Raw genomic sequence first — 14272 nt, forward strand, 5'->3', positions numbered from 1 at the left:
AATAAAAAATATTTAGGAACAGGAAGCTAAATCACACGTAAAGAGACAACTAAAACAGTCCGGGAAAACAGATAGGAAGAGGACAGACAGAAAACTGGAGAAAGCACACTCGGGATGAGGCCTAACTAAGTCGAAATGCGAGAATCGTTGCGCTGACAATAAAAAAAAGTAAAATATGCAGGTTAAATACCTGAATGGAGATACAATGGGCATGGAATCTGGGAAAGGAGACAATGAGGAAGGAGGTCACACGAGTATTCGGAACAGAGTGCCTAGACATAAAAGGAAAGTGACCCTGAAGGGGGGCACTGACAGTGAAAACTCACCGTAAGACCGGTGATAATTCCAACACGGTCAGGACGGGTGTGACGGAAAATGAAAGCCAGTAGCGGCGTGAAGGTTAAATGAAACGAGGGGAGGACGGGAAGGTCACTTCCCCGTGGATTGAGAAGAATGTTAAGATGGGCGGGTGCATCCGTCTTCAAAGCATCCTGTCAGAAACAAAAGGGAAGATAAGCCAGGGCCCACAAAATCTAATATTAACAAAGGGCCAGGGCGCAGGAACAACGCTTACCTAGTTAGCAGCGCTGTGGGGTGAGGGCTGAATCCTTCTCACTTTCCGGATGCGGAAGGAGCGGATGAAATGACAGCTCAATAAGTGAGGAGAGGGGGCGGAGTCATGTGGAGAATGACTAGAGCGCTCAAAAAGGACGTAGCGGACTAGGAAGTGGGTGAGTTGAGTGCGCACGAAAAGCATGGAAATGGAAGTGAGCTAGGAAGGCTGGGAGGAGGGTACGAATGAAAAGTACTATCTATCTATCTATCTATCGCCCTCACTCTATCCATCTATCTATCTATCTATCGCCCTCACTCTATCTATCTATCGCCCTCACTCTATCTATCTATCTATCTATCTATCTATCTATCTATTAAGCATGGGCGAATTTTGCGAATCTGGCATTCGCGAATTTGCGTATTTGCGAACTCGCTATCCACGAATTCTCGCGAATTTGCGGATTTTTTTTGTGTTCGCAAGAGTTTGAACTTTTGCACCTGCTGAGTGCTTTCAGTTTTGCAAAACTCGTTTTTCAGCAGACCAGCAACTGTAATGCCCCAAACAAACTTACTTGTGAAAGTTGATTTCTAATCCAAAAGTGATCCAAAGAAAGTCAAAAAGGCCTCAAATCCAAAAAAGTGCAGGCAAATGTCAACCTCAGGAGTTATTCTGATAAAAATAATCATTTTCAGAATGTTTATGCTGCTTGCTGGTGGATTTCTTGTACAGAATAGCAAATTTTGTAATTTCATGAGTGCGAGACTGTTGCTGCCCGCCGCATCTACATGTTCGCAATTGCGAACTCTCGCGATGCGTCGCCAAACTCCCGCGGGATCCCGCAGCAAGATCCAAAATGGTGCAGCACTCGCAAAATATCGAGAAAAACAACTCGGCAAACGCTGAATGACGGTAAGTGAACGCCGCACGCCGCAATATTGTATCACCAAGCAAAAAAATCCGCTGCGTGCGAATTTGCGGATTTTCGGTAAATTTGCGAGAGTTCGCGGATTGCGAATTTACTGAAAATCCGCGAGCGGAACGGATTTTCCGCCCATGCTTTCTATCTGTCTATCTATCTATCTATCTATCTATCTATCTATCTATCTATCTATCTATCTATCTATCTATCTATCTATCTATCTATCTATCTATCTATCTATCTATCTCCCTCACTCTATCTATCATCCTCACTCTATCTATCTGTCTATCGCTCTCACTCTATCTATCGTCCTCACTCTATCTATCTGTCTATCTATCACACTCACTCTATCTATCTATCGCCCTCACTCTATCTATCTATTGCCCTCACTCTATCTATCTATCGCCCTCACTCTATCTATCACCCTCACTCTATCTATCCCCCTCACTCTATCTATCGCCCTCACTCTATCTATCGCCCTCACTCTATCTATCTGTCTATCTATCGCACTCACTCTATCTATCTATCACCCTCTATCTACTTATCGCCCTCATTCTATCTATCTATTGCCCTCACTCTACCTATCTATTGCCCTCACTCTATCTATCGCCCTCACTCTATCCATCTATCGTCCTCACTATCCATCTATCGCCCTCACTCTATCCATCTATCGCCCTCACTCTATCCATCTATCGCCCTCACTCTATCCATCTATCGCCCTCACTCTATCCATCTATCGCCCTCACTCTATCCATCTATCGCCCTCACTCTATCTATTGCCCTCACTCTATCTATCTATCTATCTATCTATCTATCTATCTATCTATCTATCTATCTATCGCCCTCTATCTAGCTATCTATCGCACTCACTCTATCTATCGCCCTCTATCTACTTATCGCCCTCACTCTATCTATTTCCCTCACTCTATCTATTGCCCTCACTCTATCTATCGCCCTCACTCTATCTATCTATCTATCGCCCTCTATCTATCGCCCTCTATCTATCCATCTATTGCCCTCACTCTATCCATCTATTGCCCTCACTCTATCCATCTATTGCCCTCACTCTATCTATCTATCGCCCTCACTCTATCTGTCTGTCTGTCTATCTATCTATCTATCTATCTATCTATCTATCTATCTATCTATCTATCGTCCTCACTCTATCTATCTCCCTCACTCTATCTATCTCCCTCACTCTATCGCCCTCACTCTATCTATCTATTGCCCTCACTCTTTCTATCGCCCTTACTCTATCTGTCGCCCTCACTCTATCTATCTATCTATCTATCTATCTATCTATCTATCTATCTATCTATCTATCTATCTATCTATCTATCGTCCTCACTCTATCTATCTCCCTCACTCTATCTATCGTCCTCACTCTATCGCCCTCACTCTATCTATCTATCTATCGCACTCACTCTATCTTTCTGTCTATCTATCGCTTCAATCTATCTATCTATCTATCTATCTATCTATCTATCTATCTATCTATCTATCCCCCTCACTCTATCTATCTATCTATTGCCCTCTATCTATCTGTCCATCTATCGCCCTCTATCTATCTGTCCATCTATCGCCCTCTATCTATCTGTCCATCTATCGCCCTCTATCTATCTGTCCATCTATCGCCCTCACTCTATCTATCTATCTATTGCCCTCTATCTATCTGTCCATCTATCGCCCTCTATCTATCTGTCCATCTATCGCCCTCTATCTATCTATCTATCTATCTATCTATCTATCTATCTATCTATCTATCTATCTCTATCTATCTATCTATCTGTCTATCGCCCTCTATCTATCTATCGTCCTCACTCTATCTATCTGTCTATCTATCTATCGATCGCCCTCACTCTATCAAATCTACTACTCCCATTTCCTCCACGCACCACCTTTTTAGTTGATGTATTCACTCATTGCCATATAATTAATACAATAAATGTAAAGACAGATTCTACAGCTTGGCACTTCAGGCCACCAAGAATAATGCACTTGTAAAGGGCTCCAGCTTTCTCAATACAATTAGAGATCGGACTACAGAAATGTGGAACAGCAACATTTAGACATCTATGCAGCTTTTACATGCTGAGAGCTACTCAACAAGTCACCCTTGTGTGCTCGTGCCCTCCTCGCCCCTTTAGTATTCATGTGGTTACACCTACATTGTAAAACGCCACAGTTAGCCGCAAGTCAGGCTACCTGCAAGGCCTGTAAAGTACAGTGACTTAAGATTGTCCATTTATTTGAAAAGAAACAACTACGGCCTGGGCGCGCATTAACAGGTGATCATTGCATTGTTGGAACTCCGGCGGCTTGGACAGAGCGCTGCACCTCGCTCCGCCGGTATGCCAATCAGCCTGAAATGCATGCTTGCCTTTGCCACCCTGTAATCCACCTTGGTGTTGTGTTTGGCTCTGGGCTGTAGCTGTGAACCAGGTGCTGTTGTACCTCAGATCTGCAGATGTTCACACGCACTTTAAGATGCGTAATTCGAAGACAAGGAGAACATCACTGTCCTGCTGCTTGCCTAGTTACTACAAGCTGATGGTGAGATATCTGATGACAAACGTCATGGTGTTGACAGGATGTATGGGGGTGGGTGGGTGGGAGGGGGGCAATTAACCCTGTGGCATGGTCAATAGTGTGTGATGTATTGTTAAAGGCAGATAAGCGCTCTCGGCCTGCTGCTGTCTGGGAGGTACAGAGGCTCGCTCATAAACAGATCAGTCTCCCTTGGCAGCAGAGTGCTTAGCCCAGACTCGGGAGGGCGGGGTGATTTAGAGGGGAGAATAATCTGCAGGTCATCGCAGTAGCAGTTTCAGATTTCTTTCCTTGGCCCCTGTGCGCCTCAGACACTAAATTTACAGAGGAGCAAATATACACCATAAAGCCGGTTGATAAGTATTTTTCTGTTTATATTTTTAAATACAGACAAAGGAATGCACGTTTCCGTTTGTGTTTATATGTAAAAATCCGTTTAAACGGAAAACCGGAAGCCCTAATTATATGTGAACTGATCTCAATCCTATAACAAACTGAGATACAAAACCACCAATATCCTTTTCATTAGGGTATTCTTTTCCACTGTGCTGCTGAAACACCTGCAACAACCGCTCATAGAACTCATTAACTGATTCTATTGGGTGTTGTTCGATTTATTTAAAACCAATCAAGATCTTTCGGAGGCACTCTGCTTTTCAGTAAAGTAATCACTGCTTCATATTTCTCCATAACTGTAGGAGATGGTGCATTAGTGCTTGACACTTTTGCTGTCTCTTCAAATGACCATTGTACAGCAGTCTTGCACTCAACCCACAACTCACTAGGTACCACAATATCAAACAAGCATTGAAAATGCAATAGGTCTCGCCTTTGATTAAGTTAAAGCCATTTGCTTTGCTATACAATACCATTAGCAAAGCAAATGGCTTTAACTTGATAGTAGACAGTAGTACCACACTGTGGGGGCTTCTAGGGGCTATATTTACCTTTAAAATAGGATGTTTACAGTTCACAGGCGGGTAAAGGTCAATAGACTCCAGAATGCACCATTGTCGTATCATATGCTGGTGAGCCCCTTTAATACCCCATACTGAAAACAGCCATGGGGCTTAAAGTCACATTAAATATGTGTGAAGAATTCTGAAATTATCTACTTATGTTTTCAATAAATGTCGGAGTGGAACTTGTATATTTAATATTAGACATACCTGAACATATTTGCTCAGTAGATTGCTAAGCATGGGCACTTACTGGAAGTTTAAAAAGGATTTCATTTGTAAAATATCCTACAATTTCCACGCATGCGCAGACATTTCTCAAACCTCCTTGGACCTATTTTCACTCGGAGGGGGGTGGGGGTGCACCATTGTTTTAATTGCAGAAATTAAATTCCGGCGCCATGAATTAAACACCTCAGCCAAAGAACTCAAGTTCATGATTTAGTTCGTTTATGGCACCCGTTCATTGTTGGGGAGCCCCTGAATACTGGTTGAAGGGCGGCGTTCACTTGTGTACATGGGTCTGAGGCACCGTGGGATTACTGGCTCATTCCTGTAAATCTACCAGACAGGTAGCACCACACCACAGCGCCTCGTCTGCTGGCAGTGAAAGTCCTGGGGACTGCTAGTGTGCGCATACCCCACCAGGGAGTGAGCAAGTGTGATTTAACGGTGTAAATGAACTAATGAGTGAGTAACTCAGTGGCTATTGAGTGAGTGGCTGAGTGTATTGGAGGGTGCATGGTAGAGAGTGAGTGCATGAGACAATGAATGCATTGTAGAATAAGTATATGCGTGAGTGATTAAGTGACCCTGAAACGCATCGCAAGGCGTTTGCCAGACAGCGAAACCGCTCCCATGGTGCCCTCAATGACTCTAATAGCCTCAAGACGCTGTCAGTAGCAATACAAGTTTCCCACGGGCGTGCCACAATCCCACTGTGCACCGCATGTAAATGCATAATGTGAGTGGGGAATGCAGCAGGGAAATCAAGTTTCACCCCCTTACCCCTCCGTCCAAGCCGGTCAGATGCCCCAGTGACATCATAAACCGCGTGCACCTGGGCAGGAGTCGAGGCAGCTGTTTCACAAGTTAGGGGGCGGTAGATGACTTATGGGTATAATGGAGCAGGAAGCTCCCTCCTGTCACACGCAGTATCCCCAACAAATACCCAAGTGAGAGAGATAGGGTTACGGGTAGTAAGGACGGGGAAGGGTATTGGTGCACGGAGGATCGGAGAGGGTGGGGGGTGCGTAGGTATTTTAATTGCAGAGTTTAAAAGGTTTAATGCGGATGAAAGCGTGTGTAGTGAGCTTGAGTTTGAGAAGCAGGCAGAATCTAGGTGGGTGCAGTGAGGGTGGGGGAAGGACAGTGAGGTGCTGACGCAAGTGCGCCAGTGCAGAGGGGAGTGCTGGAGGGCTAGTGTGTTGCAGTGAGGGTTGTAGTGAGTTCTGGAGTGGGACTGTGTTCCAGTGAGGGATTTAGTGAGTGCTGGAGGGTGTGTGTGTGCAGTGAGGGTTGTAGTGAGTTCTGGAGTGGGATTCAGTGTCGGCGGTTTTGAGTGTTGGAGTGGGTAAGTGAGTGCTGGAGTGAGAGGGCGATTCAGTGAGTACTGGAGGGTAAGTAAGTGCAGTGTGGGTATGACTGCAGACTGACTTGACCACAATCGGTTTCACGGAGCACACCTGAATACCGCTGATTTTGGGGTTCAAGTCTGGCCGCACAGCTGGCACAGGCCAGTAAAAATGCCTGTCACGCACAGAACATGTGTGTACAATCCATATTCTGCATTACGCACACAAGTGGCGTTGTTGGCTATACGTACATTCTGGCTTGCAGAGTATTGGGTACTGGAGAGGGTACTCACTGCTATAGAGCAATGGAGCTTCGCCGAAGCTGTGCACTTGTGGAGAACCCACCATGTATACACTGCAGCAAAGACTGTAACAATTACCAGAAAATGTACTGCTGTGTTCGCCTATGTGCGACGGCGTTAGACCATTTTAGTGAACACAGTACTCACTGTCAGAGTTTACCTGAGGCTCGCTGGGCCGCGCCTTGTGCACACCAGATGCGGGGTGAGCTAGAATAGCTCAGGATTTCAACAGTATTCCTCTGGTACCGTATACTTTGTAACGCAGTACTGGGCGCTGCACGGTGAATGTACTCACCACCAGAGTTTACCATGAGCTCGCTGGGCAGGGCGTTGTGCACACGCCGTGCGAGGTGAGATAAAATGTGCTGTACAAGTGAGTGCTAGGCGTGCACATGGTGGTTCATACCAGGTGCACACGTGGTGCTGACTGTGCACAGGGTACTACATAGGTAAACACTGGGGGTCAGTAGTCGCCACCAGTTCTTGGCATAGTCCTCACTCCTTCATAAAACCTTTGAATTCTTTAAAGCATTTCATGAGTTTTAGCAAGTAAAACAATTTCAGTTGAATATTTTGATTCTGTTCCGTAAACATCAGATTTCTTTAACTCCAATACTGGCACAGTTGCTATTTTATTAAAATCTTGTTAACAAATCCCAGTGTGATATTTACACAACCACTGACCTATCACAGCACGCTACCATGACATTACCAAACAATCCCAGTGCCAAGGCACACCAACAACCAATCCCAGCGCGAAACACTGACATATGGTCTTACGCCGTGCAGCAGCTCACCCGCCTTTACAATTTCTTTTGTGCTTGCACAAACCAACAAAAACCTTTCAAATGACAATAACAAAACATATATAAATTATTGTTTGCTCTTTAAAAGGAAAATTATAGTAATTCAGCAACCAAAAGAATTTCACATTCGAAAGTGAAATCTCGACCAGCGTAAAATCACACTAATCAATTCAGCTTCACCTTTTGCACAATCCAGTTCTGTCAGCCTCAATCAATATTAGGCAACCACAACTATTTATTAGTATTTCTATCTCAGTTGTGTAGGTGATTGTACCTCACACTCGACACCACAAAACCTGCAAACAAGAGATACCATTCGACGATGACCTACTCGAGTGTCTTCTACACTTGTCTCAATATCCAGAGATCTTAGACTACGACGAGTCTGGAACTCTTCACCCTCTTTACATAGAAACAATAAACATCACCATTTCTCAAATCATTCACCCATAACTCGATATTAAACCAGTAAACACAATTACAATAGACGATGCATTATCCTATTAATACTCATGCCTCCAAAACAGCAACTGCCTTCGAAAATCGCGCCTTGTCAGTGCTTCAAACTCTGAGCATTGGATTTCAGGTTTTGGGTATTTTATTCTAACTTCAGTAAATAATTTATAGCTCCTTGATTAAGGTGTAAACTGTCCTCTGCTACCAGAAAAGTGATTACACTGATTAAGGCCAAATTTAAATAATATGGTTCAGCCTTTCTATTACCATCATTTATATGGTCAAGCCCCGTTCCCGCAATTGATACAGGAGTTAATTCCGCATCACAAGTCAATTTACAATTTTAATTTTAAGCTCAGTCAATGATGAGGGTTTGAATTTGTTTTAACATTTTTATTTCTCATTAAGAGATTAGTAAGTTTCTTTTTTTTCAAATTAGTCAATGAAAAAAATAAGGTTAGAACAAATAACAAATAATGCATCAAACACCTTCCATAAAGGGTGAAAACCCTGTTCTAGAGAACAAGGCGGGAATCTTAAGTTAGTAGAACTCATGAAGAGTTCAGGTGCAAAAGAAAAGAGTGAGATCAAGAGAGCTTAAAGCTCCAAGCCGAACTAAGCAGCAGAAATTCCCATTAATTGTAGTTCATGAAACTCAGTAAATCAAAAACAGCAGTAGCAGTAGGTACAACCGTCAGTCGAGGACAAGGGATAGGTATCTGGGAAAATAGCATTCATGAAGTGAGGTCTCTAAGACTAGGATCTGGGTGAAAAAGCATTAAACTTCACTAAGAACACGCACTAGTATAAAAGACATGAAAATATGTTGCAGACATTGTAGCAGGCTTCTTCCTTCTGGACCAGTCAGGTGGCAGAACTTGTCTATGACCAGGATCAGCTCTTCCTTTCCCACGAAATAACATGCAGATTGCTAAGGCTTATCTTAAAGTTAGTTACAGATGTCTCCCATAGTTAAGTTCTGTAAACATAAGCCTCAGTTCCCATAGGCATCGAACACAGCTTTAACCGTCTCACTGTTATGGTTTCCTTGGGTGAACAATCAACTACACTAAAGAAGAGAAACATCTGCTTGCAATGTCATTGTTAAGTAATGCATTTCATTTAATACGATAAGAATTATTGATTAAAATGTACAACTATTCTGTTCAGGCATTATGTGAGACGAGAGAAAACAGGAAGTTTAGTCATTGCAAACGAAGTGTTGCTTAGGAAAGTAATACACTTGTTAAACCGAAAGTCATGCCAAATGTATAAACGGTCAAATTTCAAAATTATTCAGGGATCACATTTCAGCTAGTTGAGTTCACTTCTAGTTAAAAGAAAACCTATTTTTGAGCATGTATGTGGCCTATACTAATAGCTATGATTCCCTTTTGCAGTTTGCACATTTCATATGCTTGTCATTTCAGCTTCAAATTTCATGCTAACCATTACTCATGTAGCTGTTAGTCTAAATAATTTTAGAGTTGTTTCATGCACTCAATTGCCCTAGCTTCTTCGAACTGCAGGGCAGCATGTCATTTTTAGCAGGCATTCTCGTATATTTTCCATGAACTATATATGGCTGGGAATAGAGCTGTTTATTGAAAACTACGGTCCAGTATAATTAGCTGTAGCAGGCTGATTGTGCATATTAATTATTTTGTAAAGAGGGGTAGTGAGGTTAGGTCTTGATGGTGATTAGACAGTGTTAACCACCAGGAAAGTCTTGTCTGAGCACACAGGCAATCCACTTTTTGGCCTCATTCTGTGTCCCCTCCCCCGTAACCCTCCTATCTTGTCCACTTACCAGGTACATTTTAGCAAAGTACATTGTTTTCATACTGAAAAGACACTATGTGGAGTGATATATTTATGAATGTTACATCGGATTTTATTGAGAATTACCACTCGCTCATCTCTTTCTCAGACAGCTTAGTTACCTCATGTATGCTTCTCCTTTCAAGCAGTCCATCATGGCTGCAATGCTGATTAAAACATACTTTAAAAAAAATATAAATTCTCCTATACGGTCAACCATAATTCAATAAGCACCAATTTTACTGTAGCAATTGGTGGTTTAACGTTTACCATTTAGAGCTGATGATCTCTTTCTCGGTGCAATATATTGACTGTGAGAGGTGCAAGTAATTACTGTGCAATTCTTTTGCAGATTGAAAGCGCATCAGAGGCTTCACACGGGGAAGACATTCAACTGTGAATCTGAAGGTTGCAGCAAATACTTTACCACCCTGAGTGATTTGAGAAAGCATGTCCGCACACATACTGGAGAAAAACCATTTAGGTAACATTTTGGAGTGTTTAAATGGCAGATTTCACTTATACTACTTCCATGCATCCTTTCATATTTTAAAAATGATTTAATGTACAAATGATTAAATTGCAGCTAACCTTTCATGTTATTTACAAACAAATTGCTGAATCTTTGAAGAGTGACAAGGGTGATAACATACCTACATTTATCTAAAGTTCTGCTATTTTCACCTGATTCATTTGTTTTAAAAACACTGCCACTGGTAAGAGTTCAGAGCAGTTAATAAAAATTGTATTCATGTCTATGACCCGATACAGTTACATTTTATCTTTTGCCACTATTACATTAAAAGGATTTCTAAAGTTTCAGACCTATGCTTACCTTAGGGGCAGAATAAATGCACACGTTCCAGAAGGATTTGGATCTTACCTGCAGAAGACTAAAGTGTGGATTGAGTCTGTCTGTCTCCTAGTAGATTTCTGAATAGAGCAGCTCCCCAGTCCCAGCCCGTCTGTCTCCTAGACGATTTCTGAATAGAGCAGCTCCCCAGTCCCAGCCCCACCCCCAGGCCAGCAGACCTAGCTCCAAGCAAATCTGAGCCCTCCTCTCACACCTGCCCAGGACCCTTAAGGCTTTGCTGGGTGCACCCCAAATCATTCTTCTCCATCTTGTGAGCAGCAGCCTACCTGTGCCCCAGATTGCAGTGAGCAGAGTCCAAGCAGTGGTAAGGAGGCAGACTAGTGCTGTCTCTTCCTTAAAACACGATTTTCCCTACCTGTGATTGCATCATGTTTTCTTTTTTAAATTTCTTTAACTGTCTTTAACTGTGGGTGTTACAGTTTAATATTGTAGTTTTAACCTACCTGTGATTTGCATAATTTACCACCTGTTTTGTGATTAAACTTGTGGTTTTTCCTGCCCATGACTGCTTCCATTTAACCTGTTGAATTGTGGGATTTGCAGTCCAAACTCTTTAGTTTTTCCCTCTCACTCCCCGCGATTACCAGTTTTTCCATCCAAATTTCTCTTTTGCTCTGTGCTAGACCTATATGTTAAGCAGTGCACCTCCAGCCACCATTTGTAACAGGGATATTCTAAATCAGAGGGTGCTCTGAGACTGCAGTATTCTGCTGTGTGCTGTATAAACTGTATTTAATAGGGACTGTGAACTTCGTTTTTTGGCCAGTAGAGGGAGTAAAGCTTTATTCAAACAGTATTGTTAAATGACAAGTTTGTTAGACCTTACCTGCAGAAGTCCAAAGTGTGGATTGAGCTTGTCTATCTCCGAGGAGATTTCTGAATAGAGCAGCAGCTTCCAACTCCCTGGCCTACAAACCTTGTCTGAGGTAGCTGGGACCTTATATAGTCTGCTATTGTTTGGTACATGTGTACACTGATTGGTGGTTGCATCTGGTGTTTCTATTAGATTAGGGTTAGTGTCCTCGTTGGTTGGTTATTTGAGGGTTCTGATTGGTTTCTGGGTCTGTGATTCAATTAATGTAGGGTTGGGAATAAGGCTAGGATTTCTATTGGAAGTAGGAACAAGGGCTTCCTGTGTTATTGATTTTTAGGACTAGGGTGGGACTCGGCAAGGCCTTTTTATTGGAAGTAGTGATTAGAGCTTCTGGTGTGATTGGTTGCTGGACTAGGTGTGGGACTAAGAGTAGGGTTAAGCTTTCTGTTGGAAGTAGGGACTAGGGCTTTCTGTGCCATTGGTTGCTTTGACTTGGGTCGGGACTACTGGTAGGTCTAGGACCTCTATTGGACGTAGAGATCAGGGTTTTTTTTAACTGATTGGTTGCTTGGACTAGGGCTAAGATTGTCTGTAAGGTCCTGATCTCCTACTGGATCCAGATTTTAGGGGTGGGGTTGTGATGGGATAGTGTTATGGCTAGTGTTCCCATTGACTAAAAGGGGTCACCTGATTACCAGTGCTATAAAAGGGCAGAATTAGCGTCAAGGCTAAGTGCAGAGAGGACAAAAGCAGTTGCCTTTTTGAGCCTGTTAAGGCAGAGACGACAAGGGCAGTTGCTTGTTTGAGCCTGTTTGGGCATGTTTGAGCATGTTTGGGACTGGATCGGGACCAGGGCCAGAAATGCTGCCCATGTTCCCATTTAGTAATACCCACCCAAAATCTATTTTCACTATAGATATGTACCCATCTTTGTGGATTGCTTTGTATAAACATGTAAAATAATTATGTTGTATTTAAAAAAAACAAAAAAACCCCTACATGTACTTGCTTCTATGTACCTCCATGTATTTGGATCGGTGTGTCTATCACTTTTCTCCTGAAAAAAGCATATCTAATGCACTACCCAATTTCTCATCCTGTACCTCTATAAATATCTTTAATCTACATATACTTACCTCCTTTATGCATCTATATTGTTTTAAAGTACTTATGGATCTATATATTTATCACTTTCTTTTAATTTGGCATTTCCAATGCACTACCTTATTTCTCAGTATATAAATCTCTTAATATATCTTTTAGCCCAACTTTCTGACTCATCTCAAACTACTTTCCACTAATTTTTCCAATGACCTACCCTATACATCTATCAATATATTTTCTACATCCACTCTCTCATTTATACCAAAACCCATACCACTACTATAACACTTTCTAGACTTTCTACTACTCTACCCCTCCTTGCATCATCTGACACCTCTTTTCTTATACCGATCCCCCAAAGCAAAACTCTCTAAACTCGTCCCTCTGACTGTTCCCCTCCAAAAACCCGTTTTACTCATCCAAAAGCCTCCTCCTACTGCCACGACTTTAAAAAAGAAAGAAAGAAAACAAATCCTTCACTCTTCTATCCCTCCACTATCCTTTTCAATCAAAATAACAGACTAACATGTTCACTTCTCTAATTCCATATTCCAATATACTAACTCACCACTAATCTTTTTATGGGTTCCAGAGTAGCGTGCTACTCGCCAATAAAGCGTTTAAACACCCCATCAGGGTTACACGCGCTATATAAATGCAAACCTTTTGTCCATTTCTACCCCTCCCCAGCCCTTTTCAATCCAAATAACTGACCAACATATCCACCACTCAAATTAATTTCATGTTTCACTATACTAATTCAACACTAATCCTTGTGGGTTCCAGAGTAGTGTACTACTCACCTCTTTTCCTCTTCTATCCCGCCACCTACCCTTCTCTATCTAAATAACTGAATAACATATCCACCACTCAAATTACTTTATATTTCACTATACTAATTTTCAACACTAATCCTTTATGGGTTCGGGAGTAGCGTGCTACTCACCAGAAAAGTGCTTCAACACCCATCAGGGGTAAAAGGTGCTATATGAATGCAAACCTTTCTTCCCCTTCTATCCCTCCGCTCTACATATCATTCCAAATAACGGACTAATATCCACCACTCAAATTACTTTCATATTTCACCATACTAATTCACCACTAATCCTTTATGGGTTTCCGGTGTAGCGTGCTTCAACACCCCATCAGGGGTAACAAGCGCTATATAAATACTAACCTTTTTTCCTCTTCTGTTCTTCCGAATCCAAATAACTTGTCGTGTTTATATATAAGACCCTAATTCAAAATTCCCGATTTATGCCCTTGTGAGGTTATAATCAATAATATCCTGATAAAGGCATAAGAATCAGATCCATATTCAGTAATAGCCCATGCAGTCCAAAGCACAGCACGGCTACTCCCATCGACTCCTGGAAAGCACAACGCGTTCTTTAAACAAACCAAGCCTCCAGCAGCCCGGGGAAATCCCCCCTGCTTTTGTTTTGATTTGAACAAGAACTCCTGAAGTCCAGAAAGAACTGTTAGTTCTTAGTGGCGTCTTATGTCCAACCTTACGTCAAACCCGGCACCTTCCAGGTAT

At 42.3% G+C, this 14272-nt stretch overlaps 1 protein-coding gene across 1 annotated transcript in view; it reads left to right on the forward strand.

Annotated features, from left to right (window-relative positions):
• The window catches only part of MTF1 (metal regulatory transcription factor 1), a 190808-nt gene that overhangs the window by 60707 nt on the left and 115829 nt on the right, over positions 1–14272 (forward strand). Inside the window, exon 3 of the mRNA XM_086956444.1 lies at positions 10293–10424. Within this exon, the coding sequence (XP_086812570.1) occupies positions 10293–10424 (132 nt within the window). The remainder of the gene's footprint in view (positions 1–10292; positions 10425–14272) is intronic.

The sequence above is a fragment of the Lissotriton vulgaris genome, chromosome 2_1, assembly GCF_964263255.1.
Source record: "Lissotriton vulgaris chromosome 2_1, aLisVul1.2, whole genome shotgun sequence".
Lineage (NCBI taxonomy): Eukaryota > Metazoa > Chordata > Amphibia > Caudata > Salamandridae > Lissotriton > Lissotriton vulgaris.